The 26124-nt window shown below is 48.8% G+C and overlaps 1 protein-coding gene across 1 annotated transcript; it reads left to right on the forward strand.

Moving 5' to 3' along the window:
* Positions 1 to 18259: 18259 nt before the first annotated feature.
* On the forward strand, positions 18260 to 25642 carry TNFSF4 (TNF superfamily member 4). The gene is made up of 3 exons (XM_033067830.1): positions 18260 to 18457; positions 22235 to 22277; positions 23783 to 25642. The coding sequence occupies exons 1-3, from the start codon at positions 18260 to 18262 to the stop codon at positions 24130 to 24132; spliced, it is 591 nt and encodes a 196-aa protein (XP_032923721.1). The 3' UTR covers positions 24133 to 25642.
* Positions 25643 to 26124: the final 482 nt, after the last annotated feature.

Below are 26124 nucleotides of genomic sequence, written 5' to 3' on the forward strand. Positions count from 1 at the left end.
ACCATTGGCTCTGGGGGGTAGAGGGAAACACCTTTCCTAATGATTTTTCTTTCTTATATGATTGTGGGTCTTTCAATCATTTCCCACTTTGGTTTATTTAAAAAAAAAATCTTATGCAAAAATCCATTTTCATATAGGTAAGAATCTCTAGCTCCTGGAGTTCAAGTGATGCATTATTATTCTCAAGCTTCTGGGTCCAGTGATCCCAGGCATCTACAGGGTTGTGTTTCCATATGACATTAGGATTGTTATCTTTCATATGGCATTATTGATTATTGGCCATCCCTCTGTAGGCAGGTGGAAAAGGGGTCATCAGGGCTAGCAACAGACAAGCACAGGATGTTTTTGTTTTATGGCTTTTGCAGAGTTACCCATACATTTTGTTTTGGCTGAGGGATTATCCAAGTCTTTATGAGGAGTATGGATCTGATCAGGATGGCAGCAGTGAGCAGGAGTCCTTTGGAGTCGTATTTAATGGGATAATCTGTGGGAAAGATAAGAAAGTTAGAGAAGTATAAAGGAATTCTGCAACAGGTAGTTGGTTGTTCTCAGGACTCCTCAGATTCCTTCTGGGATTCTTCTTGTGGAGTGTCTTGGTGTTCCTGTAAGGCTGTAGATATGGTTTTACATTTTTTTGTTGGAATCCAATAGGGTCCTCTACCTGTAGAAACACAGTAATTCTTCTTCCCCAGGTAATTAGGACCTAGGATGTGACTGGATTCAAGATCTTTGATTAGAACAGGTGGTCTCTTTTTTAACTGTGCTTGTGTGGTGTTGGAAAAATGTCTGATAATTGAGGGGTTAGGCTCCATAAATGAATTATTCAGAATATGTAGCTTTACTGAGCCTTTCTACAGTAAGACAGGGTTTCTACTCTGCCTTTTTGTTGTTCTAGAATTCTTTTGAGGGACCCATGAGCTCTTCCTATGATCAATTGTCCTGTGGGGGAAACAGGGAATGCCTGTAGTATGTGTTATTCCCCACATATTAAAAAATCGATTTTTGAATTTATTCCCCACACATTAAAAAAAGTGATTTGTGAGACGTGTAGGAATATGGACAAGGGAGCATTTGACAAATAAAAGCACAGACCTGACCACCTAAACACCAGATTGTCCAGGCCATGGAGGAGCATCTTGGTGGTCCCAGTAGCCCTTGCTCAGTGTGTGGTCTCATTCCTATTCCTGTAATTGTTTTTCATTCTGATGGTGAACTTGGATGAAACTCAAAGACTGATAGTCATGGCTTCTGCTTTCTGGGGCTTTAATTGTTTATTTGTTAATGCTCTCTGAAAATGGTAACCACAGGAAAATGTGATCCTTAACCAGAGACTGGGCTGAACTGCCTGGGATGATTTTGACTGTTGCAAATTTTTGTGAGAACAAGATTTCCAGACATGCACAAACATGTCCATGCTCTCTGCTGGGCTGATACCAGTGCTCTAGGTGTGTCCCACACGTGTGATCCCAGCACCCTTGGGCATGAGAATGCCCTGGGCATGAGTCTGTGCTCCCTGTCGGTGTCACAGGTGACAGGGAGGAGCTGGAGCTGCTTTTCAAACTGAGACTGAGAGGGAAGAGAAGCACTTAGGGATTTCTTTCAGAGAGCAGAGTATGAAGGCATGTCTGGGACATGTCTGAGGCACATTTGCTCCCTGGGCAGGGTAACAGTGCTGCTCTAGTGGAGCAGGTGCAGTTTGCCCCAGCTTGTTTAGAGGCTGAGCAAGCAGCAGGAAGTGCTCCTGCTGGCAGCCATGCAGGAGAAGGCTGTGGGCAGTGCCCATGCCTTTTGGGAGGTTTACAGGGAGGCTGCAGCTGCTTTCCTGTGGCACAGAAGGGAGTTCCAAAAGCCCCTTTTGCTGCAGTGCCCAGCTGGGAGGTGGGGCTCAGCCTGTCCCTCTGGAGCTGCTGTGTTCCCTGAGCCACCCGTGTCCTTGCTCACTGACCCCAAAACCCGAGGGGCAGCTGTGACAGCCCCACACGGCATCACTGCCACTCCAGGGACCCCAATCCATTCCAGGGCCCAGAGAAGTGGTGAGCACACAGGACATGTGGGCACAAAGGCAGAGGGAGGGACCCCACCCCCATTTCTGATCAGCTGTGGAAGCTCTGGGCTGCAAACCTGCCAAGAAGCAGCTGCCTGGATGCTGATACCACATCACATCTCCTCCCAGCCCCTGGGGCTGCCAGGGTATGGCCAATGTCTCTTCTCCACGGTGCACAGCTCGCTGTGGAGCCATCACCAAGGGTGCAAATGAATGCCCACAGCACCGTGGGGCAGCCCGTGGTGTGCTGCTGCAGGAGGCTCCTGTCTGTGCTCGGGTCTTCTGGAAATCCCCTGGCACCGTGGTGGCTGTGTGAGTCTGGCAGAGGTGGGGGGATCAGGGAAATCAGGGAGGGCTGTGGCTGCCACCACATCTCACTCCCTTGGGGAAATTCCTTGGCGGTTTAAATATCTTCACATCTTCCTTATCTACTGCTCACTTCAGGAGTGAGTTTTCTATTTAAAGCACATCATCTAAAGTCTAATTCCTTCCCAGGATCATCAGGCAGAAGCCCATCACCCTTCAGGCACAAAGGCTGATGTGTGTCCTTTGCATGTCCTAGTGCCCCAGTTAAGAGCTTGCCTGGGGAGGGGCTGTGGGCACCTCATGTGGCACGGAGGTGCTGCTTTCCCCCTTGCTGGGCTGGGCACAGTCAATTACATGTCCATGGACTAACAGAGAGGATTTGGGGGTATCTGGGTAAATGAGATCTGTATGTGCCTCCTCCTCTAGTGTTTCTCACAGAATCAGAGTCAGTTTGGCTGGAGAGGAGCTCTGAGATCAGCGAGCCCAGCAGCCCCTTGTCACCCAGGCCATGGCACTGAGGGCTGTGTCCAGTCCTTAAACACCTCCAGGGCAGTGACTGCACCCCCTCCCAGGGCAGCCCATCCCAGTGTCCAGTCCTTAAACACCTCCAGGGGCAGTGACTGCAGCACCTCCCAGGGCAGCCCATCCCAGTGCCCAGTCCTTAAACACCTCCAGGGCAGCCCATCCCAGTGTCCAGTCACCCTTTCTGTGCAGAAATTCCTCTGAATGTCCAACCTAAACCTCCCCTGGCACAGCCTAAGGCTGTGTCCTCTTGTCCTATCACAAATAGCCTGGGAGAACCAAATAGCCAAACCCCACCTGGCTCCAGTCTCATTTCAGGTGGTTGTAGAAAGTGATAAGGTCACCCTGAGCCTTCTCAAGGCTGAAAACCACCGATCCCTGGGGACACCCCTGATGTCTGGATGTCAACTGGATGTGGCACCTTTCCCCACCACTCTCTGGGCCTGGCCATCCAGCCAGCTCTTTACCCAGCCAAGACTGCTCCTGTCCAAGCCATGGGCTGCAGCTTTTCCAAGAGACTGCTGTGGGAAATGGTGTCAAAAGCTTTGCTGAAATCCAGGTAGGCACATGCACAGCTTCCACCAGGCAGGTCAGCTGCTTGTGAAAGGAGATCAGGTTGGTGAGGCAGGACCTGCCTTTCCTACACCTGTGCTGGCTGGCTCTGCCCCCTTGGCTGTCCTGACTGCACACAAGGTGATCTGCTCCAGAACTCTGCCCAGCACCAAGGCCAGGCTGATGGGCCTTTCTTGTGGCTGGGCCTCACATTGGACAACCTCCAGTCATTTGGGACATTCCCAGGTATCCAGGGAGAGCAGCTCAGCCAGCTCTTTCTCCAGCTCCCTCATGACTCCAGGATGAAACCATCCAGTTCTGCTGAGCACTTGAGCTCAGATTCATCTCGGTGAGTCACAGAACCACAAGAGTGCAGGTGATTCAGCCCTGCTGAGGCTGCCCTTTGACAGGTGCTGTCACAGCCCCTGGTGGGAAATGCAAATACCTGCATGGACAATTCCTCCTGGCCCATCTCTGGTTATGTGCAGCCCACCAGGACTTGGCTGCACGTGTGTGTGGAGAGCTGGAAGCGATACTGGGGATGCCTGGGGGGAAATGGGCTGGAAAGGGGAAGCTGTGGTTAGCTAAAAGCTTCTCTGAGGGCTCTGCACCCATGAATAGGATCCATAGCAAAGCCTCATATGGTGAATACATGACAGAACAGTTGCTCTCCCACCACTGCCTCTCTGTGAGCTCATTTCCTGCAGTTTATCTCTTTTTGAGAAACGTGCTATAAATCATGGAATCATTTAGCTTGGAAGGAAAAGACCTTAAAGATCATAAAGCCAGACATTAGCTTGGCACTGCCTCAGAGAAATGTCACATCCAGTAACTCATTTAATGAGTTATTTTTGTGGGAATGCTCTGGAAACCTGAGAAATGAAGAATTATCTCTCCTGGAGTCAGCACCAACAGGGCCATGTGAGCTGATACTACTGCTAGCACGTATAAGGCCAGAGAGCAGATGAAATGCTGCTCCCACAGGGAGTATTAAATCATTATTCACTGCAGAGCTCTGCTGTCAGTGACCGCCCCAGAAAAGCAGCCCTTACCCTAACCCTGACACATTGGCTTTCAAGCCATTAGTAGACTGAAATCCATTTAATTAACTTTATTCCCTCCATTCCTCCCGCATGAGCTCTTGGAGCAAATCATTCACCAGGAGGCGAGGGAAGATGATGGAATGGTCCCAAGATTTCTCAGCTTGTGCAGATTTGGAGCCAGGGGAAGGTGCAGCCTGCCCAGTAAAGGCCAACCAGGTTTCACAGTGCAGCAATTAGCAGTGCCACACAGCATCATTAAATTAGTTTAAGCTGATTATTTGCTGTATTAGCTGGCAGACACACAGATTGCCAAGAGACTTTTTGAGCCCAGGAGGCATCAGCTTGAGAAGAGGGCTAAAACAAAACCACAAAAATGTGGACTGGTGGGGAGGAGAGTGGAGACCTGTTGGTTTGTGGTGACATGGACAGAATGCAGCTCACAGGGCTCACTGCAGTGTTCTCCTGCCACTCTGCTTTGCTAAAGACATCACTGGGTTATGGCTCCAGGGAAATTTCTCCCTGCTCCTGCACAGCAAAGCTTGTTATTCTTCCTTCAGCTCTCATGAAACCCAGCAAGCGCAGAGACAGAGGGATTTCCTGCAGAGGGAAGAACTGCTCAAAAAGATCTGCCCAAGCAGTTTGTGGTTGGAGACAGCAGGTGCCCGTGGTACCAGAGAGCTGCAGCTCAGATGCTCTCAGCTCTTGATCCTCCAAGGCAGCTCTGGCTGGGCACGGACACAGAGTTCCCTCAGCTGCTTCACTCCTTTCTGAGGCTTCAGAGCAGTGCTGGTGTTCCTGACAGGCTTTGAAAGACATCCTCAGGCAGCCCCTGCAGCCAGGGCAGGGTGGAGGGCAGCACTGGCACAAGGCTGTGTCCCTGCTCTGCAGGCTGTGCTCCTCTCAAGGACCTGGTGTCCAGCACAGAGAAACCCTCTGCCCCAAAAGACTCTCAGCATCTGACAGGTGGGGTTTTGCTTTTTCATCTTTTAAGATTTCAAAAACTTTGAGGATGCCAGCACTGGTTGGTTTTACTTTGGGAAAACGACAGCCTTAAGTAGCATTTTTACCCCAGGTTTTAACTACTGCATACTGTTATTGAAAGCCTACAAAGGAATCTGCAGGGGGAGAAGAAAGGACACCAAGGCACAACTCCCAGCACCAAACCTCCCTGCTCAGCTTGAGGGAACTGTGCTGAGACATCAGGAACCAGTTAGCACCCACTATCTCTGGGGTTAGAATCCTATAGTGGTTTGGTTTGGGACTTTAAAGCCCATTCAGTTCCAACCCTTCTGCTATAGGCAGGGACACCTTCCACTAAGAACTTCCAGGTTCCTCCAAGCCTAGGATGGGGTGTTCATATCTCTTCTGGGCACCCTTTGCCAGTGCCTCTCTGCCCTCACAGTAACAGGTTTTTTTTCCTAATATCTAGTCCAAATCTCATTTTTTTTTTTCAGTTAGAAGCCATTTTCCCCTTATCCTTGCAAAGAATCTCTTTGTTGCAGGCTCGTTTCAGGTCTCTTTTGCAGGCTGATCAATCTCAATTCTCCCAGGCTTAGGGGAGCAGTGCTGCCTCAGGGCTGTCAGATGAAGGGGCTCCCAGGCTCTGTGGCTGTGTCTCTCAACACTTCAGTGCAAAGTCACAGGAAGCTCTGCTCAGCAGTGCACATTTGTGTACTTGAGAACAGAGTTAGCCAGAGCCTGACACAACTCCTGGCCCGCATCTGCCTCTCTGGCAGCCCCACAACCCCCTGGCTTTCATTTCAGCTGAAGGAGAACCAGCCATCTCCATTTCAGGGGCTGGAATTTTCTCTCCACCTCTGCTTTCTCCATCCCAGGGTCTCTCTGCTGGGCCTGGGCTCTCTCTGGCTGCTGGAGAGTTTTTGCTCTGGGGTGTGGCTCTCGGGCAGGGATGGTTGTGCAGTGGGGCTGCCCATTGTGGTGGGCTCCTGGGAGGCTGCAGACGCACACCCCACCTAAAAATTTCCAGCTGACTTGAGCAGTTTCAGTTTTTCCATCCTATCTCCTGCGCAAGTCATAGCAGTATTGATGATATCGCAGGGTGGGGAGACATGACTGCACTGCCCCTGGCACTATGCAGATGACTCTGACACATTATCAGCTGAACTTTTCTGGGATTTTTTTTCTGCTTTGTTCAGCCACCCAATACCAGAAGACTTTCTTTTCCAGAAAAAAGAAATCCAAACTTTTTTTTTTTTTTTTTTTTTTTTTTTTTTTTTTTGCAGTTATGCCTAAACCTAACCCTAAACCCATATCAGGCTAATGCTAGAAAGTAAAGGGACCAAAAGGAAGCTCTTCAGACATTCCTGCCCGCATAAGCAGAATGATCCCACAGGGAGACAGTGGTTTTAAAAGTCTCTCCTTCATCCCAGTGTCCCTGTGAGAGGTAGGGTGGGCAATCAGACAGGGCTAAGAACATCACAATCTTGAGACAAGCTGCAGGGGCTTTATTTTCCAGCACTAACCAACATCTCTGCCCAGATCTGCACGAATTTCATAGATGGCAAGTGTGCAGTGAGTCATAACCACAAATGCTTCTATCCATTAGCAAAATTAGCCTGCTAGGATAAATGCAACCACAGAAAAAAATCAGTGGAGGGAGTAGAAAATCAGCTGGGAGACTCTGCCTGAAAGATGGCCATGAAACCTGGCAAAGCACAGCCCAAACTGTTTGAGATTTGATGGCAGGTCACAGCTGGGTCTCCTACCACCACCCAGCATCTCAGCAAGATAGGGCACCAGCTTGGAGGCTGTTGGATCCCAGAAACCTGGGGGTTTTGAGCTTTCTGTGCTGTCAGGCACTGACCCCCTGCAGAACACTGCTTTTGACCTGAGGCCTTGGAGAAGGCTCCAAATTTGGGTGATAAAGTCAGGGGTGTGTAGTGAAATAGAACTGTGTGCTTTCACATGGTGATGTGTTTTAAATTTGAGGTTTTTGTAGTATTGTAATAGGTATGGGACAAGATGGAGGATTTTGGGTGGGGTCTTTTTTGGTGTTCATCTTCCTTATTCATGAGTTTCAGGTAGTAGTTTCTGGTTAGTCAGTGTCACGCAGAGTCATGGGAATTTGGTTATTGGGTTAAAAGGATAAATAATACAGGTGTTAACTGTCTTTTGAACCATTTAGCTTTGAGAGACCTTGCAGCAGCTGGATCTTTCTCCATTTTTCCTGGCTTCTAGCAAGTAGCCAGAAGTGCTGTCAAACTCTCTGTACTTTCTGATAATATTTAATAAACAACCAAGCCCAAACACGAGAAAATTCATTTCCAACATGTATTCCTTAATCCTGGCTCTGAGTAAAGGCAGAAGAGGCTGAGACAAAGCCCTGATGAAGTGGTGCAGAGCTCCTGGTGCTGTTCCAGGAGGCAGCAGCCTGCTTTCCCCTGTGTCCCAGAGCCCGTGGGCTCACTCCCAGCAGGACTCACAGTGACAAGGGTGAGTGCAAGAGTGAGCCTGCAGATTTCCCACTTTCAAACCAGGCTGGAAAAGGTCACAGCTCGGCGGGAGCCCGTGGCATTCAGAGCACAGAAAGCCCCGCTCACAGCCCGGCTGCCTCCCTGCCTCGGTGACCTAGTTGAGTCATGGGGGCACAGCAGCCAGAGACATCCTGTACTGCTGCTCTGGGGGGAGCCAGGGGCTTCTCCAGCCCCACAGAGGAGGGGAGCAGAGCAAGAGGGCACCCGAGGCATGGCTGACTCCCACTTGCATCCATGTTATGAGGAATGTTGGATTTGTCTTTACAAACAAGCTCTAGGTCTGCTGGTAGATCAGACCAGCGTTGAGAGATTAAATGGGAAAGATTCCACTGATTAATGAATGGAAAAAAGATGTTTGCCTTTACAAGCAAACTGTAGGTTTGCTGAGAAATGAACTTGGATATTGAAAGATGAAAGAAGCAATAGGGAAAAACCATGAATTCTACAAGAATTAAAGATTAAAAGGGAGGGTTGTACATTAGAGGGGAATCTCAGGTATCAGGTGTTCTGGGAAGTCTGTGCCTCTCAAGTACCTCAGCCAGTGGGGAAGGAGAGAGGGAAATGTGGCCAGGAAAGTTAAGATAAAATGGAGGCTATGTCCTCCAAAAATCTGAGAGATCCCAGGGGAATGTCCCATGGTCTCTCCCTTTATTTAAATAAAGTTACAGGACTCCTCTGTCTCCTTTTTGGACATAAACCACGTGTTGAGTCATTGCTTGCTGTTTATCATTGTTACCCCATGGAGCCCATCCCATTCCCATATGGAACACCATTCCCACATGGAACACCATCCCCACAGGAGTCAGGACAATGTTTCACCTCCTTCCAAGGCTGCTGGAACCTGGAGCAGCAGAAGGCAGGAGCCATTGCCACTGGCTTGTGGCCCTCCCAGCACCCTCCACACACAGAAAGCGTTTCCTGGGAAAAAAACCATAATTTATTGCCATTCTTGGCACTAAAGGTTGCTTAGAATTGCGAAAGAAGGGCTGAGACAGACCTTGTTATATGTTTTCCCTTTTTTTGCAGGCTGAAGGCCTCTCCAGCTACAAAGGGAGGAGGGCTGGGGCTCTTTCTGCCTGGGGTTTCTCTGCAGCAGAGCCAGGGGAGGTTTCTCCTCAGCTCTGAGGTGCACAGATGGGGTGCAGGTGACCCTGGTGCTGCCCTGTTCCTAAGGGAGCTGCTGGGTCTGGACACCACTGCTCCCTCCCTGCCTGGCACAGACAGCACAAAAGAAGAGGAGATGCTGTGAAAAACAGGGGAGTCTGGGGCTTTCTCCCATGCCCAGCCTTGAAGGGGGCTGAGGACTTTGGCAAGGAGAAATTGTCTTGGGACAATGAACTGTTTTGCTCAGATCTGAGCACTCTGTTCTGTCTATACTGAAGATGCAACTGAAAAATTAGTTTTTCTAGGTTCTGTGAAGCTGCAAATGCTGAAAAAGCAAAGAATCCCTAAACACGAGATACAGAAGAGATAAATTATCAAGATGGAGATGCCATCAAATTCCTGAGTTGTAACTCATTTGCAGTCATGCAAGGAAAATATTTAAGAGCCGTTTGATGTCGGTGTGGGAGTCTGTGCAAAGGACCTAGCTGAAGGAAAATGAAAAGCATCAGATGGTCCAAGAATCTGTTTCACATTGTGAGCTCTGCTGGCCTGATGGGGAGAGGACTCTGCGTGGATTAGTGCATCTGCCTCGGTGGGGAGCTGGGAAACCCTTCCCAGCTGCCAGGCAAGAAGGGTGATCAGCCAAAGGCACGTGGAGCTCATTGCAGGAGGCTGGGAAGAGCTTTCTGAGACTGTACAGGACTTGAGGGATGTCCAGGGAAAGGGATGAATCAGGGTGGGAGGAACCAGTGGGGGAAAACAGAGGGAAAGGGGGACAAAAGAGGCTGCTCAAGTGCCTGTCTGGCCATGCCCTGTGCCTGGTGGCTACAGCATGTCCTACCTGCTTTCCAAAGTCTCCTTAGCTGTTTGCCTGCTGAGGGTTTCTGATGTGCACAGGCACATGTGGAGGTAGGAGCAGCTGTGATGGGAGGGACACCACAGGCACAGCACCCTGTGTGCCAGGATGGCAGCATTCAGAGAGCATCACCATGGGCACAGCACCCTGTGTGCCAGGATGGCAGCATTCAGAGAGCATCACCATGGGCACAGCACCCTGTGTGCCAGGATGGCAGCATTCCCAGAGAACATCACCACAGGCACAGCACCCTGTGTGCCAGGATGGCAGCATTCAGAGAGTATCACCACAGGCACAGCACCCTGGCAGCAGAGAGTGGGCTGTGGGTAGGGATGTTGGCTAGCAACCAGTGAGCCAGGCCAGCTGGAAACGAGGACAAAAGGCTCAAGAATCAGGAGGATAGAGTGTACCTCTAAGACTAGCAGAAGGAATTTATATTTTGTGTGTATATGTGTTCTGGGGTTTCATTCTGATAAGCCACGGAGGGGAACAGGATGGGGGCACTGGTGTTGCTTGGGTGAGGATTGTGCATTTTCATCGGTGTGAGCCTGTCCTGTGCACCTTGTCGTGCTTCTCCAGGCTCCAAGGGAGCCCCTGGACCCAGATACGTCTGTGTGCCATGAGGACAAACTCTGCTGGGCTGTTTTTCACCTAAGGACTAGTGAAAGTGGCAGATGGAGAAGAGCACAGAGGCAGACCCGGCTGCAAAGAGCGGAGATGGGGATGGGTGCAGAGGGGCTGAGCGCTCAGCCCGCCCGGATTTCACACCCTGGCACCCCTGCCCGCGTCTCTCGGGGCTGGCAGCGCGACACGGGTGGGCAGGCACAGCCCCGGAGCTGCGAAGGCAGCCGAGCACGGGGGCTGCAGTGTGTAAAACAGAGAAAGCCTCTGCCCGGGGTTACTCATCCCCGGAGCGCTGGGTGCGCACACACGGGCGGCTCCCGCAGCCCGCACCGGCCTGAGCCATGAGAGGGTTCCGATTTTAGCCAAGGGCTAGAAGCAGTATAAAAATAGTGATCAGAGTGTGAGTTAGATAAACAAACCATAGGTTAGTGATTATTAATTCACAGAATTACTAGGTTGGAACAGACCTCCAAGATATCGAGCCCTAACATCTCAACTAAACCATAGCACCGAGTGCCACATCCAGGCTTTTTTAAACACATCCAGGGATGGAGACTCCACCACCTCCCCGGCAGACAATTCCAGTACTTATCACTCTTTCTGTAAAAAAACTTTTCCCTGATATCCAACCTAATTTTCCCTTGATGCAGCTTGAGACTTAAGCTGGAGCTAATGGAGGGCTGATAATGTTTGCCATTATGAGCTTGTTTCAGTTCTGTTTATACAGAGGTGGAGTAAGTGACCCTTTATAACAACAGATTGAAAGCAGTAGAACAATAGCAAACACCTGGACTTTACACCAATCAATCACGAAGCAGGGAGACCTTAAATTGTGCTAGAGGGTCACAGAGACCTGATGAAGACTTAGTTAAGAAATGTTAAAATTTAAGCCTACAAAAACCCTGTTGTGATGAGAAGTTTTCATTTATTCATCAAAGCGCTGAACCTAGATAATTTGGTGTTTTGCAAATAAAAGGATCAAAAAGGGAAAACTGAGCGCCCCTCCCCCCTTTTTTTTTTCTCTCCTATGTGCTGTGTTAAAACAGAGATTGGCACCAGGTCCCAGCAACCTCCCCCCTGCAGGGTCCAGACAAGGGAACAGTGCAGCTGCTGGGAAAATCTCCATCAGGACTTGTGTGAGACCAAGGAGAATGTTGGGAGAGTTTACAAGAGTTTCAGATGGACTTTTCCTAATATTGAAACAGTTGGAGTGGAACTGTTTTACTGGATGCAATATTTGTGGGTTTTAAGTGCTGAAGTTTTTTAATTGCTGAAGAAGTGGTCAGGGCTTAAGGATGAGTGACCATGATGTGCCTAGAGCCACTATGGGCAAAAGGAGGGCAGCCCCAGCCAGTAATACAGCTACTAGATATTGCAAAAGGGCTTGTACAAGCTAGAGGAAATTATGAGCCAAACTGACCAGGTGGAAAGAACAATAGCTAAATGACTGTGAATGGAAAGTTGAAGAGTTCTTTAACATGTATTTGAGAAGGAAACAATTTAGCCAGAATCTTAACCTGACAGCTGTTAGAAATGAAAAAACAATGTTGAGAAAACAGAAAAGGAAATAGTTCACAGAGTTCATAAAGCACCACTCCAATCATTGCGTTTTTATTGATGCCAGATCGTGATTCAGTCTCTGAAGTTCCACAGAGAGTGGATTCACTTCTGCTGCTGAAGCTGATGGTGAGAGGCAGGTGAAGTGGTATTGCATGCATCCAGATCAGCTGAGGATGCTGAAATATCATCCCAGTTAAACACAGGCAAAGGGGTGAAGTGTCTTAAGCAGGGAAGGGCACTCCACTAGGAAATGGATCTTCCTTGCAACAGTTTGAAGTAAATGCAGGGCCACAACCACTGCTTAAAAAGCACAAGTCATCCCAAAACAGAGATTTTTTTGCTCTTTTTTTTTTTTTTCTCTGTCTGGGATTTGCAGACAGAATTGTTGCACTCTCCAAGCTGTCTCTAGGAATGTCACCAGCTCTTAACTCCCTTCCTCCCTGCTGCAGTCTCTACCTGCCCTCCATACAACTGCCCGTGCTTCAGCTATTTAAGAGAATTAATAAGACTAAGAAAAGGAAGTACCTCTGCCTGCAAATCTTTCCCCACAATCTGCTCGCAATTCCTCTCAAGTTTAAAATAAAGTGAACGTGTTAGAAACACACAGGAAGACTCAAGGGCTGCAGTAAAACCTCATTTTCAGAAGGGGCGACTTTGGGACCATCTGCTGGTCAAAAAACTCCCACAGGGGTGATTAGGGGAAGCATTCAGGTCAATGATGGCAGGGCCAGATAGGAACAGCAACCACATCCTTAACCCAGAGCTGAGCTGTATCTGGGGCATCAGGATCTTCATGTCCCACTCGGGGGTTTCTAACACCACAGGAATGAGTGGGAATGGAGCTGGGCTCCCCAGATATCTCTGCAAGAGCCCCATTTCTGAATGTCACCTCTAGAATTCTTTCTTTTCTTGTCACAGATTGTTCATTCTCTGTACCAGAAATATGTAAAAACATTTTTTTTTTCTCCCAGTATCTTACAGTACCACAGTGTGTTGTGGTGGGATTTCTGGCTAGACCAGCTGTCAGACAAAGGATGGAAGATGTGCATGACTAAGTTCACCTTGACATTTCAGAGGTGCCACAGTGAATGTTATGATGCCCCAAATTTTAGCTTTCATATTTCCATATTCTGTACTGCATTAGTGTGTGACTCTGAACTCCACACAAAGTGTTACAAGTTCTCCTCCCAGCTCAGGCACACAAAACAATCCTTTTCCAGCCCCAGAACTAAGGACACCGCTGCAGCTTCAGCCCCAAAAAGTGCAAACAGCAGGGAATGGAGGAGAGAATCTGGGAGGGTGGGACTGCAGAACCTGGAGCTGGAATTGGACAATGAACCCCAATATGGGAATGGACCCAAACTTATAAAAGTGTGAGAGCTCCTGACTCTGAGCCCACCTTGGGTGTAGCCACAGCCAGGCTCTGGCACTGCCCAAGGTGAATCCTTTGAAGGGCTTTTGATAAATCCCTGCTTTATTCCTTTAACTCTGTCCAGCCTCTGTGCCAGGCAGCCTCTCAAGGCATCTCTTAGCCCTGACCAGTTCAGCTGATGGCTGACAAGGGGAGCCCACTACAAGGAACAGAACAGCACAGTCCTCAGCAGCCCAGAGAGAGACTGGGCCAAAGACCACTGATGTCCACTCACAGATCCCACAGCTGCCAGCACTGCCAGGGGGCAGCTCCTCGTCCTGCCTGGCTTTGCTGTGCCCAGTCCAGCTCAGCAGGGCAGCTCTTGTCCCTTCTCTTGGCCCAGGGGCTGTGACAAACAGGAAAAATGACTCTGCACACAGCAGCTGCTACAGGTGTGCCCTGGGGAATCCATCCACTGCTCATCTCCCTGCTCCCATAAAGCAGCTTCAGAGGAAAAATATCAGTGCAGCACCGTGGGATGAAGCACAGTGGGATTTACCCCATGCTCCCCTTTGGGGATATCTCCACAGAATCCCAGCTCTTCCTAAAGTCAATATTTTTATTTGTGATTTCACAGCACTTTCACTATTTCTGTCTTGAATTTACACTGCCAAAACTAGCCTAACACAAATTCCTCCTTATTGCCTCCTTTGCTGCCAAAAATCCAAGACACACACATACACATCAGCCAAAAAGTGTCTGTACACAAGGAGCAAGGAAAAGCCACATGGAAGTGAAATTAATCACAGAATCATAAAATATCATGAGCTGAAAGGAATCCAGAAGGACAATTTAGTCCATCTCCTGAATTTTTAGAGAGTGACTCTCTACCTGCCACTTTGTATAAAAACCTTTCAGCTCAGATTCATCATCTATTTTAGCAAAGGAAAAAGATATAATATTTTTCCAGTTTAGGGTGAACTGAACAACTAACATCAGCCAGAAATCAACAGATTCTTGGTGTGCTGAATGTGTAAGACTTTGGTGTCTTTTGCTCTGATGATCAAGGGAGACAGATAGTTAATGCAGTTCAGAGAACTGGAGCAGGACTCCACAAACCTTTTAGGCAGGACTCCTTGACTTTGGCAAATAAATCTGTCTTGATTATAAAAGACTTCCTTTGTGGAGTGGACAGAGACACTAAACAGCAATTGCTGGGGCACACAAAAACCTTGCCTTTGTAACACTTGGCTTTTCTCCCCCTCAAAGGCTTCCTTTGCTCTTCTCTGCTGTTTCACTAAATCAAACCCTGCCAGCAGTTCTTCCTGAGGCAAGGACAGCCCTGCTGCAAGAGAGGCTCCCTCACACAAGCACTGAGTGTAAATTGTAATTCTTGGCTGCAGCAATGAGAGCAGCAGCACTGCTCTCCTGCCAATTAATTTCAAGTGCAGGCTAAACCCTGAAATGATAGATAAAGTTAAATTATAGATAAAAGCTACCAGCAAGAGCTGAGAGGCCAGATCTCACCTGTGAGCATGTCCCCCTTCCTGCTTGGCATGCCAGAGGATCCCCAAGGAAAAGTGCACACTGCAGAAAGGCAGGTCCTGGGGGTCAAGTTGCATCCTTCCATTTGGTAAAAAAAAACAAAAACCAACCAAAAATCAGTCAGTCACCTCCCCACCTGCTGAGCAGCCCTTTCACACAGACCATGCTTCACAGGTGTTCTGAAAGAGAGAAACAAGGCTGAAGATGCAGTGCATTCCCACAGCTGCTCCTCTGCCCAGGAGTTTTCCTTGCCCCATACACAGAATCTAGTTTTGTTCTTGGAAGTCCACACCGCTTGTTACTTGCTTCCTTTTTCCATGTAGCTGTTTGCAAACAGTTTAATTGGCTCTTCCACTGCTCTTCTGAGAAGTTAAATTCTCCTCTGCAGCTCCCCAGTTCCTCCTTTTTGAGGGGATGAGAGCACTTTCCCTGAGAAATGAGGGTTAAATGAAGGTGGGTGCCAGTAAGGGGTGCCTGCTCTTGGTTAAAGGCTTCTGCTCTGTCACTGTCACACACAGAGTGCTCCCCATGGGCCAGGGGCTCTGCTCTGTGCCCCTGCCCAGTGATTTGGGCACTGCCAGCTGGGTCCTGGTACAACCAGGGCACTGCAGAATTTAGCCTTGAGTGCAACCAACAAGCTTTAGCCAAAGTTTTAAATCACTCAGCTGCCCAGCCAGGGAAAGCCCAGAAACAACAGACTGATGTAAGAGATACTGGATTGTCATCAGAATCAAACAAACCAGCCCACCTAATCCCCAGCTTGCTCTGGTTTCCTTCAGTCCTTGCTGGAACAAAGTTCCTGCATATGTCAGTGAGAGGCATTTCTTTGGAAAGAAAGCAGCATGCCCAAAGCCATCCCAGCCTGCCTGCTCACTAGAAGGAATTGGTGGCTGCAAAGGGTTGAGGCAAAACCCCAAGAGACTCCAGCTTTAGGGCCCCTGAGGAAGAGGAACCAAACTAATTTGATAAACACTGAGGATTTTGGCAAATGCTGGGTGTGTTGGGATTCCAAAGGGAAGGTTCCAGATGGAGAGCAGGACCTCTGAAAAGCACCAAGAAGCATGAATTCCCATGTGCAGGGCAGGAGGAGAAGCTGAAAGCAATCAAAAGCCACAAAAGAATCTGTGCAGGGGTGTTTGTGACACTTGTGGACATATTGTCCTCTCTCCTGTTTCTGACACAATGCCAAGGATATCACTGGAAATGCAGATTTTGTGCTACCAGTGCTGCTAACTCAGCCTGAGCGCCACTTGCTCTGGGGGACTACAGAAATGACAAGACAATTCCAGAAATACCTAAGCACAACCTTCACCCACTGGTTTTTCTTTTTTTAGAAGTTTAGAAAGAAAACCAGTACAATAGCCAGAGCCAGGGAGAGAGGAGATGGGGAAGAGCTCGCATCTGGCCCAAGGCATGTGTGTAAAATGTGAGAATTACAGGCTGCCAAGAGTTTGGGATGTCTTAGCTCAGCATCCTGGCATTTTTGCAGAAGCTAAGCAGTGAGCAGTGAGCCCAAGTTTCTTTTCCTGGAGGGAGCAGGTTGGGCTCACTCAGAGCAGCTTTCCTGGGCACCCCTCAATCCCCAGCCATGACATTGCTGATTCACAGAAGCCAACAATCCTCTTCACATCCCTCCAGCCCCAGCAGCCTGTGCAGCACCTCAAGGCATCGCTGGGTTCCTCTGCAGGGCTTGGCCAAGCCTGGTCCCATCCCAGCCAGCGTTCTGTGGCTGCTAAATGTCACAAAACACCGAAGTCACACTCTGCATCCGAGGGAGCTGCTCTGGGGCAGCACCAGCCCTCTTGCTGTGGCTGCAGTTGTGTTTCTGGCAGAGGAAGGAGGTTCAGGGCTGTTCCTGGGGCCTCTCCTCAGGCTGGGGCTCAGTCAGGAGCTCCAGCACACCTGGGAGAGTGACCAGAGCTGGGAAGGAACAGGAATTTCCACTCGCTCAAAAGCGGACGATGTAGAAACTGAACCTTCTTCACTGAGCTTCCACGACCTGTGGTGTGTTCTCCAGCAAACACCAAAGTGTATTCCTAACCCAACCCACCCTCACAGCAGGTCCTACCCAGCTGCTGCTCTCCTCTTCGTTTGGTTTATGTTCACAGGAAATATCCTTGCCCAGATGGGAGAACACAGGAAAGAACATTGCTCCTGCTTCCTCTGCATGCAGGTTACATGTCAGGACATGTGCCTCGTGACAGGTTAAGAGGACACATTTTGGGGAAGGGAAACTTTCTGACAGCTCATCCCTAGAAGGCAGGCAGGTAATTATACTCCCATGGGCTCCATCCTCACCAGGAGAAGGCAGCGCCTGACTTTGGTCACGATTTGGTGATTTACAGCAGAAAAAAAAGAGCAGTGGAAAGAGCAGTGCTGGACTGCCCCCAAAGAGTGATGCAAAGTCTCTCACTCAAAATAAGCACAGGAGATGCTTCAGGCACCTGATATTTGGCAGCTCTGGGTGTCACAAGCAGCAGTCCCAAAGGCATCACAAGGGAGAGGCTTCCCTCTGCCGGGAGAGAAGCGTGCATGGAAACCCCCCTCTGGAGGCATTTTCTGGACTATAGGTTTCCAAGTGTGAAAAAGGGGAAGTTGTTCTTAAACAGTTCTCAATTTTCTCCCTCCTATGCTTTGCACAACATCCCATGGCTTTAGAGCCAAAAGAAAAAAAGTGAAAAGGGAAGCTCCCACTTTCTCTCCAAACCCTTTTGTTATCCACCTGTTCCACATCCTTTCCTATTCATTGCTTCTTTACAGAGAAGGGATTTCAGGAGCATCACAAGATGCTAGAAAGGGAGAGAGACAGCCCTGTAAACTCCCCAGCTGAGGCTGAACAGAGAGGTGAGAACTTCTAATGACAAAAGACTGAGTGAAGACAAGCACTGTCCACCCAGCTCTTCACTATTGCTGGAAAGAACATGATATTGAAGCTATGAAAGACATAAACACCTCTCCTTTCAAAGGCCCTTACTCAAAACTGAACTGGGATGCAATAAATCAGCCCCCACATTCGCACAGAAAACTAAAAAAAAAAAAAATTAAAAAAAAATAAAGAAAAGAAAGAAAGAAAGAAAGGAAGGAAGGGGAAATTTAGATTAGTCACAAAGAAGTTCCCCCGCCTGCTTCAGTGTGCATAAAGCAATCTCCTGAAGGCACTGTGTTCACTTCATCTCTGCTCCTGGGACAGGAGCTCACCAGCCCCTGCTCCCTCCGGGCTCCTGCTGTGCTCCTGCCCCTTCCCCAGCAGCTGCTGGGATGGAAGGAGAGCCAGATGCAGAGCTAGGAGCTGCAGAGCAGATGCACAACCAGAGGGAGCCTGTGGAGGATGGATGGATGCTGTGGCAGGGAGGACAGGTTAGGAACACGCTGCACCTCGTGTCTGCTGTGGCTCAGTGGATTTTGCTGCTTGCCTGCCTGATTTACCTGGGTGTGCATTTCCTGCAGCCCTCCACGGTAAGAGCTCGTGTTCAACCCTCTGTCTGCTGGCCTCTAAAGCTTTGGATGGGCTTTCTTTTCTTTGGTTTTTCAAGAAAAGAAAAACGGTTTGAAGTTTATCCCTATCCCCAGTCAAGTTTTTAATGCCTTCTGTATTATAGTAGTTTTTATTTTTTTTTTTATTTAATTTCCTGTCCTCAAAATAATATTTAGTGTTGCCCAGTGGAGGAGCCCAAGTTTCCTGCAGAGTGACTGTTCCAAGAATGTTCTTTTTACTGATTTGTGAGGATGGGAAGTCTGACTCCCTCCCACTGTTCCCCCTCCCTGCAGTGGCTTGTTTGCATTTCCATTTAATTGAATGAGATCCTGTGTGTGAATGACAACCTGATTTCTCATAGACACCTCCTGAATTTTTGAATGGCAAGCAGATGTGTGAGGAAGCAAGTTACCCTCGTGACAGCTCTAGCAAGACCCCCTGACACCTTTGGGTGTTCTCAGCCTGCCCATAAGCAGGGTCAGGAGCAGAGAGAGTTTTGTGTTCCCATAACAGCAGAGCAAGCAGGATGAAAACCAGAGGTGCTCAGAGCTCACAATGTTCCAGCACAAGCTGCAGCAAACACAAACTTGACTCTCTCAGGGCTTGCAGACAGCTGGATTGTCAACAACCTTTCACTGCCACTTCAGTGCTGCTGGTGCAGCAGCGATTTCTCCTCCCACTCCTTCTCCAGGAGCTTTGTGCTGGTTTAAAGCTTGTTGTTCTTTGTTTTACCCGAGTTCATTCTTTCCTCCCACCTAGGCTGGGCACAGAAGCAAGTCAGGTGTGTAACCTCATGCTCCAGGTTCTCTGCTGTTTAATGAAAACCCCTGTGCTCTGCACAGCTTTCACTGACCTGAGGCTCACTATTAAACTGCAGAGCAGAGATCCTGATAACATTGAGAGATAACCCTTGGCATTCAGTGTTCTTCTCCTTCCACTGCTTGGGGAGGGAGAAGTTGCCCTGTAAGCACACAGTGCTCAAGGTGCAGAAACCTCTCCCAGCTCACACTCTGCCTGGGAAATCTCATCTCTCAGCACCTGGCTCTTCTGTAAAAATGTTCCTCTGCCAGAGGAATACAGCAGGGGCTGGCATTGCTGCCTGTGAGCCTTACAAACCAAGAGGGGACACAGTAGAATGTCTGGAGTTTCCCTTCCTCAACAGAAACAGGGTGCTCAAGGAGCACAATGGCAACAGATGAGAAATCAAGGTCCTGAGACTCACAAAGGACGTTCTCAGTTTTACACACTTGCTAACTACAGGGTTAGGACTATTGTTTCTATCATTTTAACAGGGAACCCTGGTGCCCTGTTTGCACTGCTCTGTGCAGGAGTGGGACATGAGGAGATTTCCTTGCAGAGCAATCCCAGGGCTCAGCTGGATAATCATGAACTGACCACATAAATGTCTCCTGAAGGGACAGCAGCATGAATCTGACTTGTCTTTTGGGGCAGTTTAGGGATACTTTATGGAAGCAGAGGCACAGCAGCATGAGAGTGCTGATCCATGGGAGTGGATGAGTGGCTCTCCCTATCCTTGGGAATTGTCTCCTGCTCTCCAAGGTGCAGAATGCCATGCTGATTTTATTTGCAAGGGAATAACTGTGTTTTTTCTCAGAGGAACCATATTTGGCTCCTTTCTATTGTCCTCATGGAAACATGGCTCTTAAAAAAAAACCCCTCCTGGACTGTTCTGTGAGAACAGAGCATAAATGGTGTCACAGCACATACTCAGTAGAGGCAGCATCTGCAGACCAGATTGTGCTTAAAAAAAGGGACAGTGTCATGATACCACTTGAAGAACAAACCTCAGATTCCCAAATGAGGAAGTTAAAAGAGAGGTCAGAGATAGTCTGCGCTTTCTATCAGAATTCCCATCTCTGTTGGAATTACCTTCTCTTGCCACACCTTTCCTCTTGCTTGGGAGGTAAAATCCATGATCCTGGTGAGAAGAAGGTACAGCCCACTTCCAGAGAACAATCCCCTGCCACCTGTGGGACATCTCCACGTGTGAGGTTTGCACTTTGTGAAACTTTGCTGAAACTTGTGCCACGTGGCACAGCCCTGGACATTGTCCCAGCCAGGAGGGAGCCTCCTGTTTGGGGATCCAGAGCAGGCAGAAAGGAAGTGTTTGTATAGAAATGGCACAGGGAGATCTGAAGCTGCCAGTAAGAAGCACCTCTGTGTCCCCAGCCCTCTTGGCACACTTTCCCACATGGCTCCCATCCAAAGGCAGAGCAAAGAAAAAGTGATCACTGATTTTGCTACAGGCTCCCAGTGCCCTTCCAGTGCCAGCAACACTGGAATCCTCAGCAGGATTCACCAGTAGGTACCTGCAAAGTGCTCTGAGATCACACAAAGGCTGCAAGAGATAAGTAAAACAGGTAATTTGCATTGGTGACAGGGGGGATGATATTCTTATAAGTGCAACAAGCTTGTCTGTGTTGAGTACACTCGGCCCATCAGTGGCCAGATTGTGATAGATGTTGTTTGACCTCAGACAATCAGTGTTTTGCTCCTGTCCTGTTGAGAAACAACCTGGAAATGCTGCAGAGAAACTTGTGCACTCAGAAATAAGATGGAACATGAGGTTGAAGCTGAGCCCATGGGCAGGGTCGGTGGTGCCAAGGGAGGCAGTTCCCACCAGACTCGGTGTCTTTAAAGCTTGTGTTTGCCAGCGGTCCCCAGCCTCGCAGGAGCCGTGGCAGCACTAGAGGGTGCCAGAGAAGATCTTTTCCAGCAGCAGCACCCACCTCAGCTCCGGCACAGAGCATCCCCAGCACGGAGCATCCCCAGCTCCCACAGCCTTGCCCTCAGCCTGCAGACAGGCTGTGCTCACACCCTGCACATCCCCTGTGCTCCTGGGACACCTGAATCCATGGAATCACCCAATCCACATCTCACTCCTCCCTCAGGAATGCTTTGGCACAGGTGAAGAGAAGAACTCAGGGTGCTGAGCCCAAGCTTTCACTCTTTAATCACAACTTGTGGTTGTGTAGAGACTGCGGATTTGGGTCTCCTGTGGTTATGATGAGACACAAGCTTGAGATGCCGAGCTCAGATTTAAAAATCCAGTGCAGCAGCTTGGTGCTTTGCATATGTGACCAGAAGGATACACACTTCTATATTTGCATTCACTTTCTCTGTTACAGTCACAAAACACAAATCACAGAATCACAGAATGGTTGAAGCTGGAAGGGACCTTGAAGAGAATCTCTTTCCAAGCCCTCTGCCATAAGCAGAGAGGGACACCTGCCACTATCCCAGGTTGCTCCAAGCCCCTTCCAACCCGGCCTTGAACACTTCCAGGGATGTAGAAGCCTCCACAGCTTCTCTGGGCACCTGTGCCAGTGCCTCACCACCAAAGTTAGGAAGAATTTCTTCCCAATACCTAATCTAAACCTGCCCTCTGTCATTTTAAAGCCATTCCTCCCCTCCCTTATCACTCTAGTGAAAAGCCTCTCTCCAAACAAACAGAACCAACACTGCCTGGGGTGCTCTGGAGGGTTCAGCACTGGGAACCACACTGAAATGGTATTTTCCAATAATGATAAAAAATCCAGTCCAGGTCAGAGCTGGCTGGCAGCAGGTGTTTCTGGAGATGCAGCTGCTCTGTTCCTGCAGGGAATGAAGGATCCTGGGTGGGAAACAAAAGTGACAGCAGCAGCAGTGAGGTGCCAGCCTGGTGCCAGCCTTTACAAGGATTTCTTTATTTTTAATCAATTAATTAATTAATTAATTAATTTTGCTTTCTTTTCCAGACCCAGAGGGACAAAGTGCTGTGGACCCACATCCGGTACTCAGGTGGGTGTTGGGGTGGGGAAACCCTGGTCCCTTGGTGTTCCCCCACCACTGGGCCACATCCCCCTGGCACCACAGTCCCCAGGGACCTCCATGGCATCCTGTGGCCCCCAAAATACCTAAATGGCCACTGTGTGCTTAGTGCCACAGGGATGGTTATTTCTTCTGATGGAGGACTGGTGCCAGGAGAGGGGAGAGGGGCCAAGCCTACCCCAGGGCTGCAAGGGGCCAAAATTAATCAATTGAATTTTCCCAGAGCAGAACAAAAAGTCTGAAAATCTGGGTGGATTTCTGCAGCCCTCATCTTCTCCTAAAACAATCTTTCACTCTATGAGTGAACAAGAAAGGCATTTTTGCACATTTACTAAATGGGTTTTTCTGAAACAAGTCAATGGTCTCCTGATTTATGGAAAATGCAAATTATTTCCTCAGGAGGAGTGGGTGAGAGCACACTCCATACCAGACGTGCTGCTCTGCATGCCAGCTACACTGGATGTCTGTACCACACCTCAAAGATAAAACCAATTACTAAAATTTTCAAAGATCATACTGAAAGTACTATTGACGGTTTGATTTTCAGTTAGAAGCGTGAGGCAGCAGGGAGCCCAACCTGAGAGGAACTCCTGTCCTTTAGGGGAAAAGCTTGAGAAATTTGTCCCCAGCCCAGAGGGGTTTGCTCCTTGCCTGGAGACCCTCTGGGTGCCCTGGTCCCAGGGTTTCAGCAGGGAAACATGACCAGCATTGCCCTGGGAACTGTTACTTCTCATTCCACATGAAAACCTTCCATGCCAAGTTCTGGTTTAATTTCTCCTTATTCTGCTCTGTATTACAGTAATTTCACGACCATAAGGCGCACCGGACTATAAGGCGCACCCCCCGGGAGTTGGTAAATTTTGCAACTTTGTAGATCAGATAAGGCGCACCGGACTATAAGGCGCACTTCCGGGTTTAGGGAAAAATTTTAGTCACAGGGGTGCGCCTTATAGTCGTGAAATTACTGTAATTAGTTCCTTCTGCTTCTATCTCTTTGGTGCTCTTTCATCTTTTCTTCTGGACAAAACACCCCCACAACTAAACCCCAAGACAAGGTTTATGCTACCAGCATCTCCACAGAAAGCATTTTCTGTCTTCCAGCTCTGGATGCTTTTTCTCATCTTATTTACTGTCCTAATTTTTTCCAGCTCTTCTTATGAACCCGTGCTTTTTAAACGCACATGACGCTTTACTTACTGTGTTTTTCTGAATTCTAAAACACAGAGTAAGTAAATAGTTAATAAATAAAAATTTGGAGGAGCAATCCACATAAACCATGTGCCAGAAGGCACAGCTTAACTGTGTCGAGTTCACAGTCAAGAGTGAGAATCTGTGAATTTTCATGGTAGATGATGTCTGGCTCTGGTCTCTAGTTTACATTGCAACTTCTCCCTTTTTTATATTTTTCAATATAAAGGTGGTGCAAAACAACCCATTTCCTAGAAGACATTTGATCATTTTTGCTTCCATTCCAGGCAGGAGCACCAGAGGAGTAGCCATGAACCTCACTGCTGAGCTGGGCCACATGCAGATCAGGAATGGCTCCATCATGATCCCCTGTGATGGCCTCTATCTTGTGTCCCTGAAAAGCTTCATCTACCTGGAGGAGAAGGAGGACTGGCTGAGGCTGACCCTGCAGGGCACACACAAGACGAGCAGCAGCACCCTGTGGCAGCAGATGGTGCACAGCAATGACACCACAGTGAACCTCACCACAGTGCTCTACCTGTTTGGGGACGACAGCATCACTCTGTGGACCAGCTCCAATGCCAACATCTCAGATCTGACCTTAAGCCTGGTGTTAATCACTGAAAACGAGTGCTAGCTGGAGGAGCTGGCACTGAAATGTATGGAAAGTACAGACAAACTGTAGGTTTTGTCCTTGTACAAGCAGACTGCTCTAGAACCCCTCCCTGGGGCTGTGGAGTGCAGATAAACCACAGTGCACACAGGCTTTACATAGTGCATGCCTCTTTGGAGCTCTGTGCAGCTGATTTGCTACCCAGGATGGACCTTTCCACCACTGGGGAAAGGGATGTGTGGAGATCCTTGAGAAGAACAGAAATGAAAGCCAAAGAAAGTCACCCAAGCTTAGCTCCTGTTCAGAGAAACCCTGGGTTTCTCAGTTTACTTGACAGTATCTGTACATAGTAGAAACGTGTTGTGTTTTTTCTCAAATAAAAGTCTGGTGAGCCAGGAAGATACCTCAAGTGTCCTGAAGCCACTTGGAGCAGGAATCTGCCTGGAAAACAGGGAAGAGGCAGCAAGGGAATGCCTTTGGAGTGAGCCAGATAAAGTCTGTGAGAGAAGCTGGCATTTGAGCAGGACTGCACTGGACAGCAGGAGCACTGAGTGTGGAGTTTTGGGGAGCAGAGCCCCACTGGCAGTTCCAGCTGCCTGCAGACTACTGAAGCCTGACCCCAAGGAAGATCTGGTGGGACATTTACACCTTGAGATGTAAGGTGTCAGATGAAAATCTCCTTCAAGCACAGACACACACACACTGGCCTGATCCAAAAGTGATCCAGGCACATAAAAAGCAGGGCAAAGAAGACTTGTAGGTTTGGTGAGTTCTCTCTAACAGATCAACTGGAAGCTGCAGGTCTGAGCATCCTTTCCTCAGACGGTTCTTGTGGCTGCCCTTGGCTTGCTCCTACAGGCCAGAGATGCCGAGGCACAGCCTCCTGAGGCACCTGGCACACCTGCCCAGCTCCTGCTGAGCTCTCACTGCTCTCACTGACCCATCCCTGCTCTCCTTGCAGCCTGGGGCTGCTGGAGACAAGCCCTGCCCTCAGCACAGCCAGCAGCTGTGGGATTTTGGGTTGAAGGGAGGCAGGTTCTAAGGGGAAGTTGACTTGACTACGTCTCCCCATGAACTCCATCCACATTTCAGCGTGCACACTCCAAAGTCTTCTGTTCAAAGTATTTATGTATTCAAATGGTAGGCACAAGAATGTTACATCAGATTTCTCAGAAACACTGGGAAGGGTTCAGATCAGGTTGTCAGCACTGAACTCCTCTTTGAAAATGCTCCCAATGCTCTGGACTGCTCCTGCTTTGCAGCACCCACACCTGGACTGTCCTACTCAGGTGCTACAGGAAACTAAGGACATCCTCCAGGTTTTGGAGAGCTTTCCTGGGCTTTAGGCTAATGAACTTCCCTACCTGGGCCAGGGGAAACTGGCTGGAGCAGTTCACTCATATGTGCCAAGAACAGCTTTTCTCCTCTCAGCTGAGAAGCTGTGGCTGACTTGCACCCACAGGATGCTCATCATTAAGGGATATTTTGGGCTTTTAACTCTGGCCACGCTCACCACCACGGGAACTGAAGGCAGCTGCACCCTGCCCCGAGGCTGGGGATTGTCACACTCCCCAGCAGAAGTGAGAATGTGTTTCTCTTCCTAAAAAAAGAATAAATTTTTCCTTTGCAACGTTTGGGCTTTGTGGTGTCCCTTGGGGGTGCGGGCTGGGGCAGAAGGAGGTTGGAAGTGACAGGTGAATTATACATTCCGTGTTTGAACAGACATTTCCAGTGCTATGAAAACTACGTGAAAATATAACATACTTCCTTTTTTTCTTTTTTTTTTTTTTATTTTTCCAGTTCAGCTTTTGTCTCAGCATGTACATGTACATGCACTTGTCTTAGATAAAGGCTGAAACGATTCAACTCCTGGCATTGATTCCTGATGGACTCACTGTCCTCATCAGTAAGTTTCTGTCCCATCAGCTTTTGTGTCCAGAGACCCCTTTCTTCCACAAGGTTAAAAGTCTCTGTGATATGAGAAACATTGCTCTTTGTTGCTGGGGCTGTTAGGGC

Source organism: Catharus ustulatus, chromosome 9, assembly GCF_009819885.2.
Source record: "Catharus ustulatus isolate bCatUst1 chromosome 9, bCatUst1.pri.v2, whole genome shotgun sequence".
Lineage (NCBI taxonomy): Eukaryota > Metazoa > Chordata > Aves > Passeriformes > Turdidae > Catharus > Catharus ustulatus.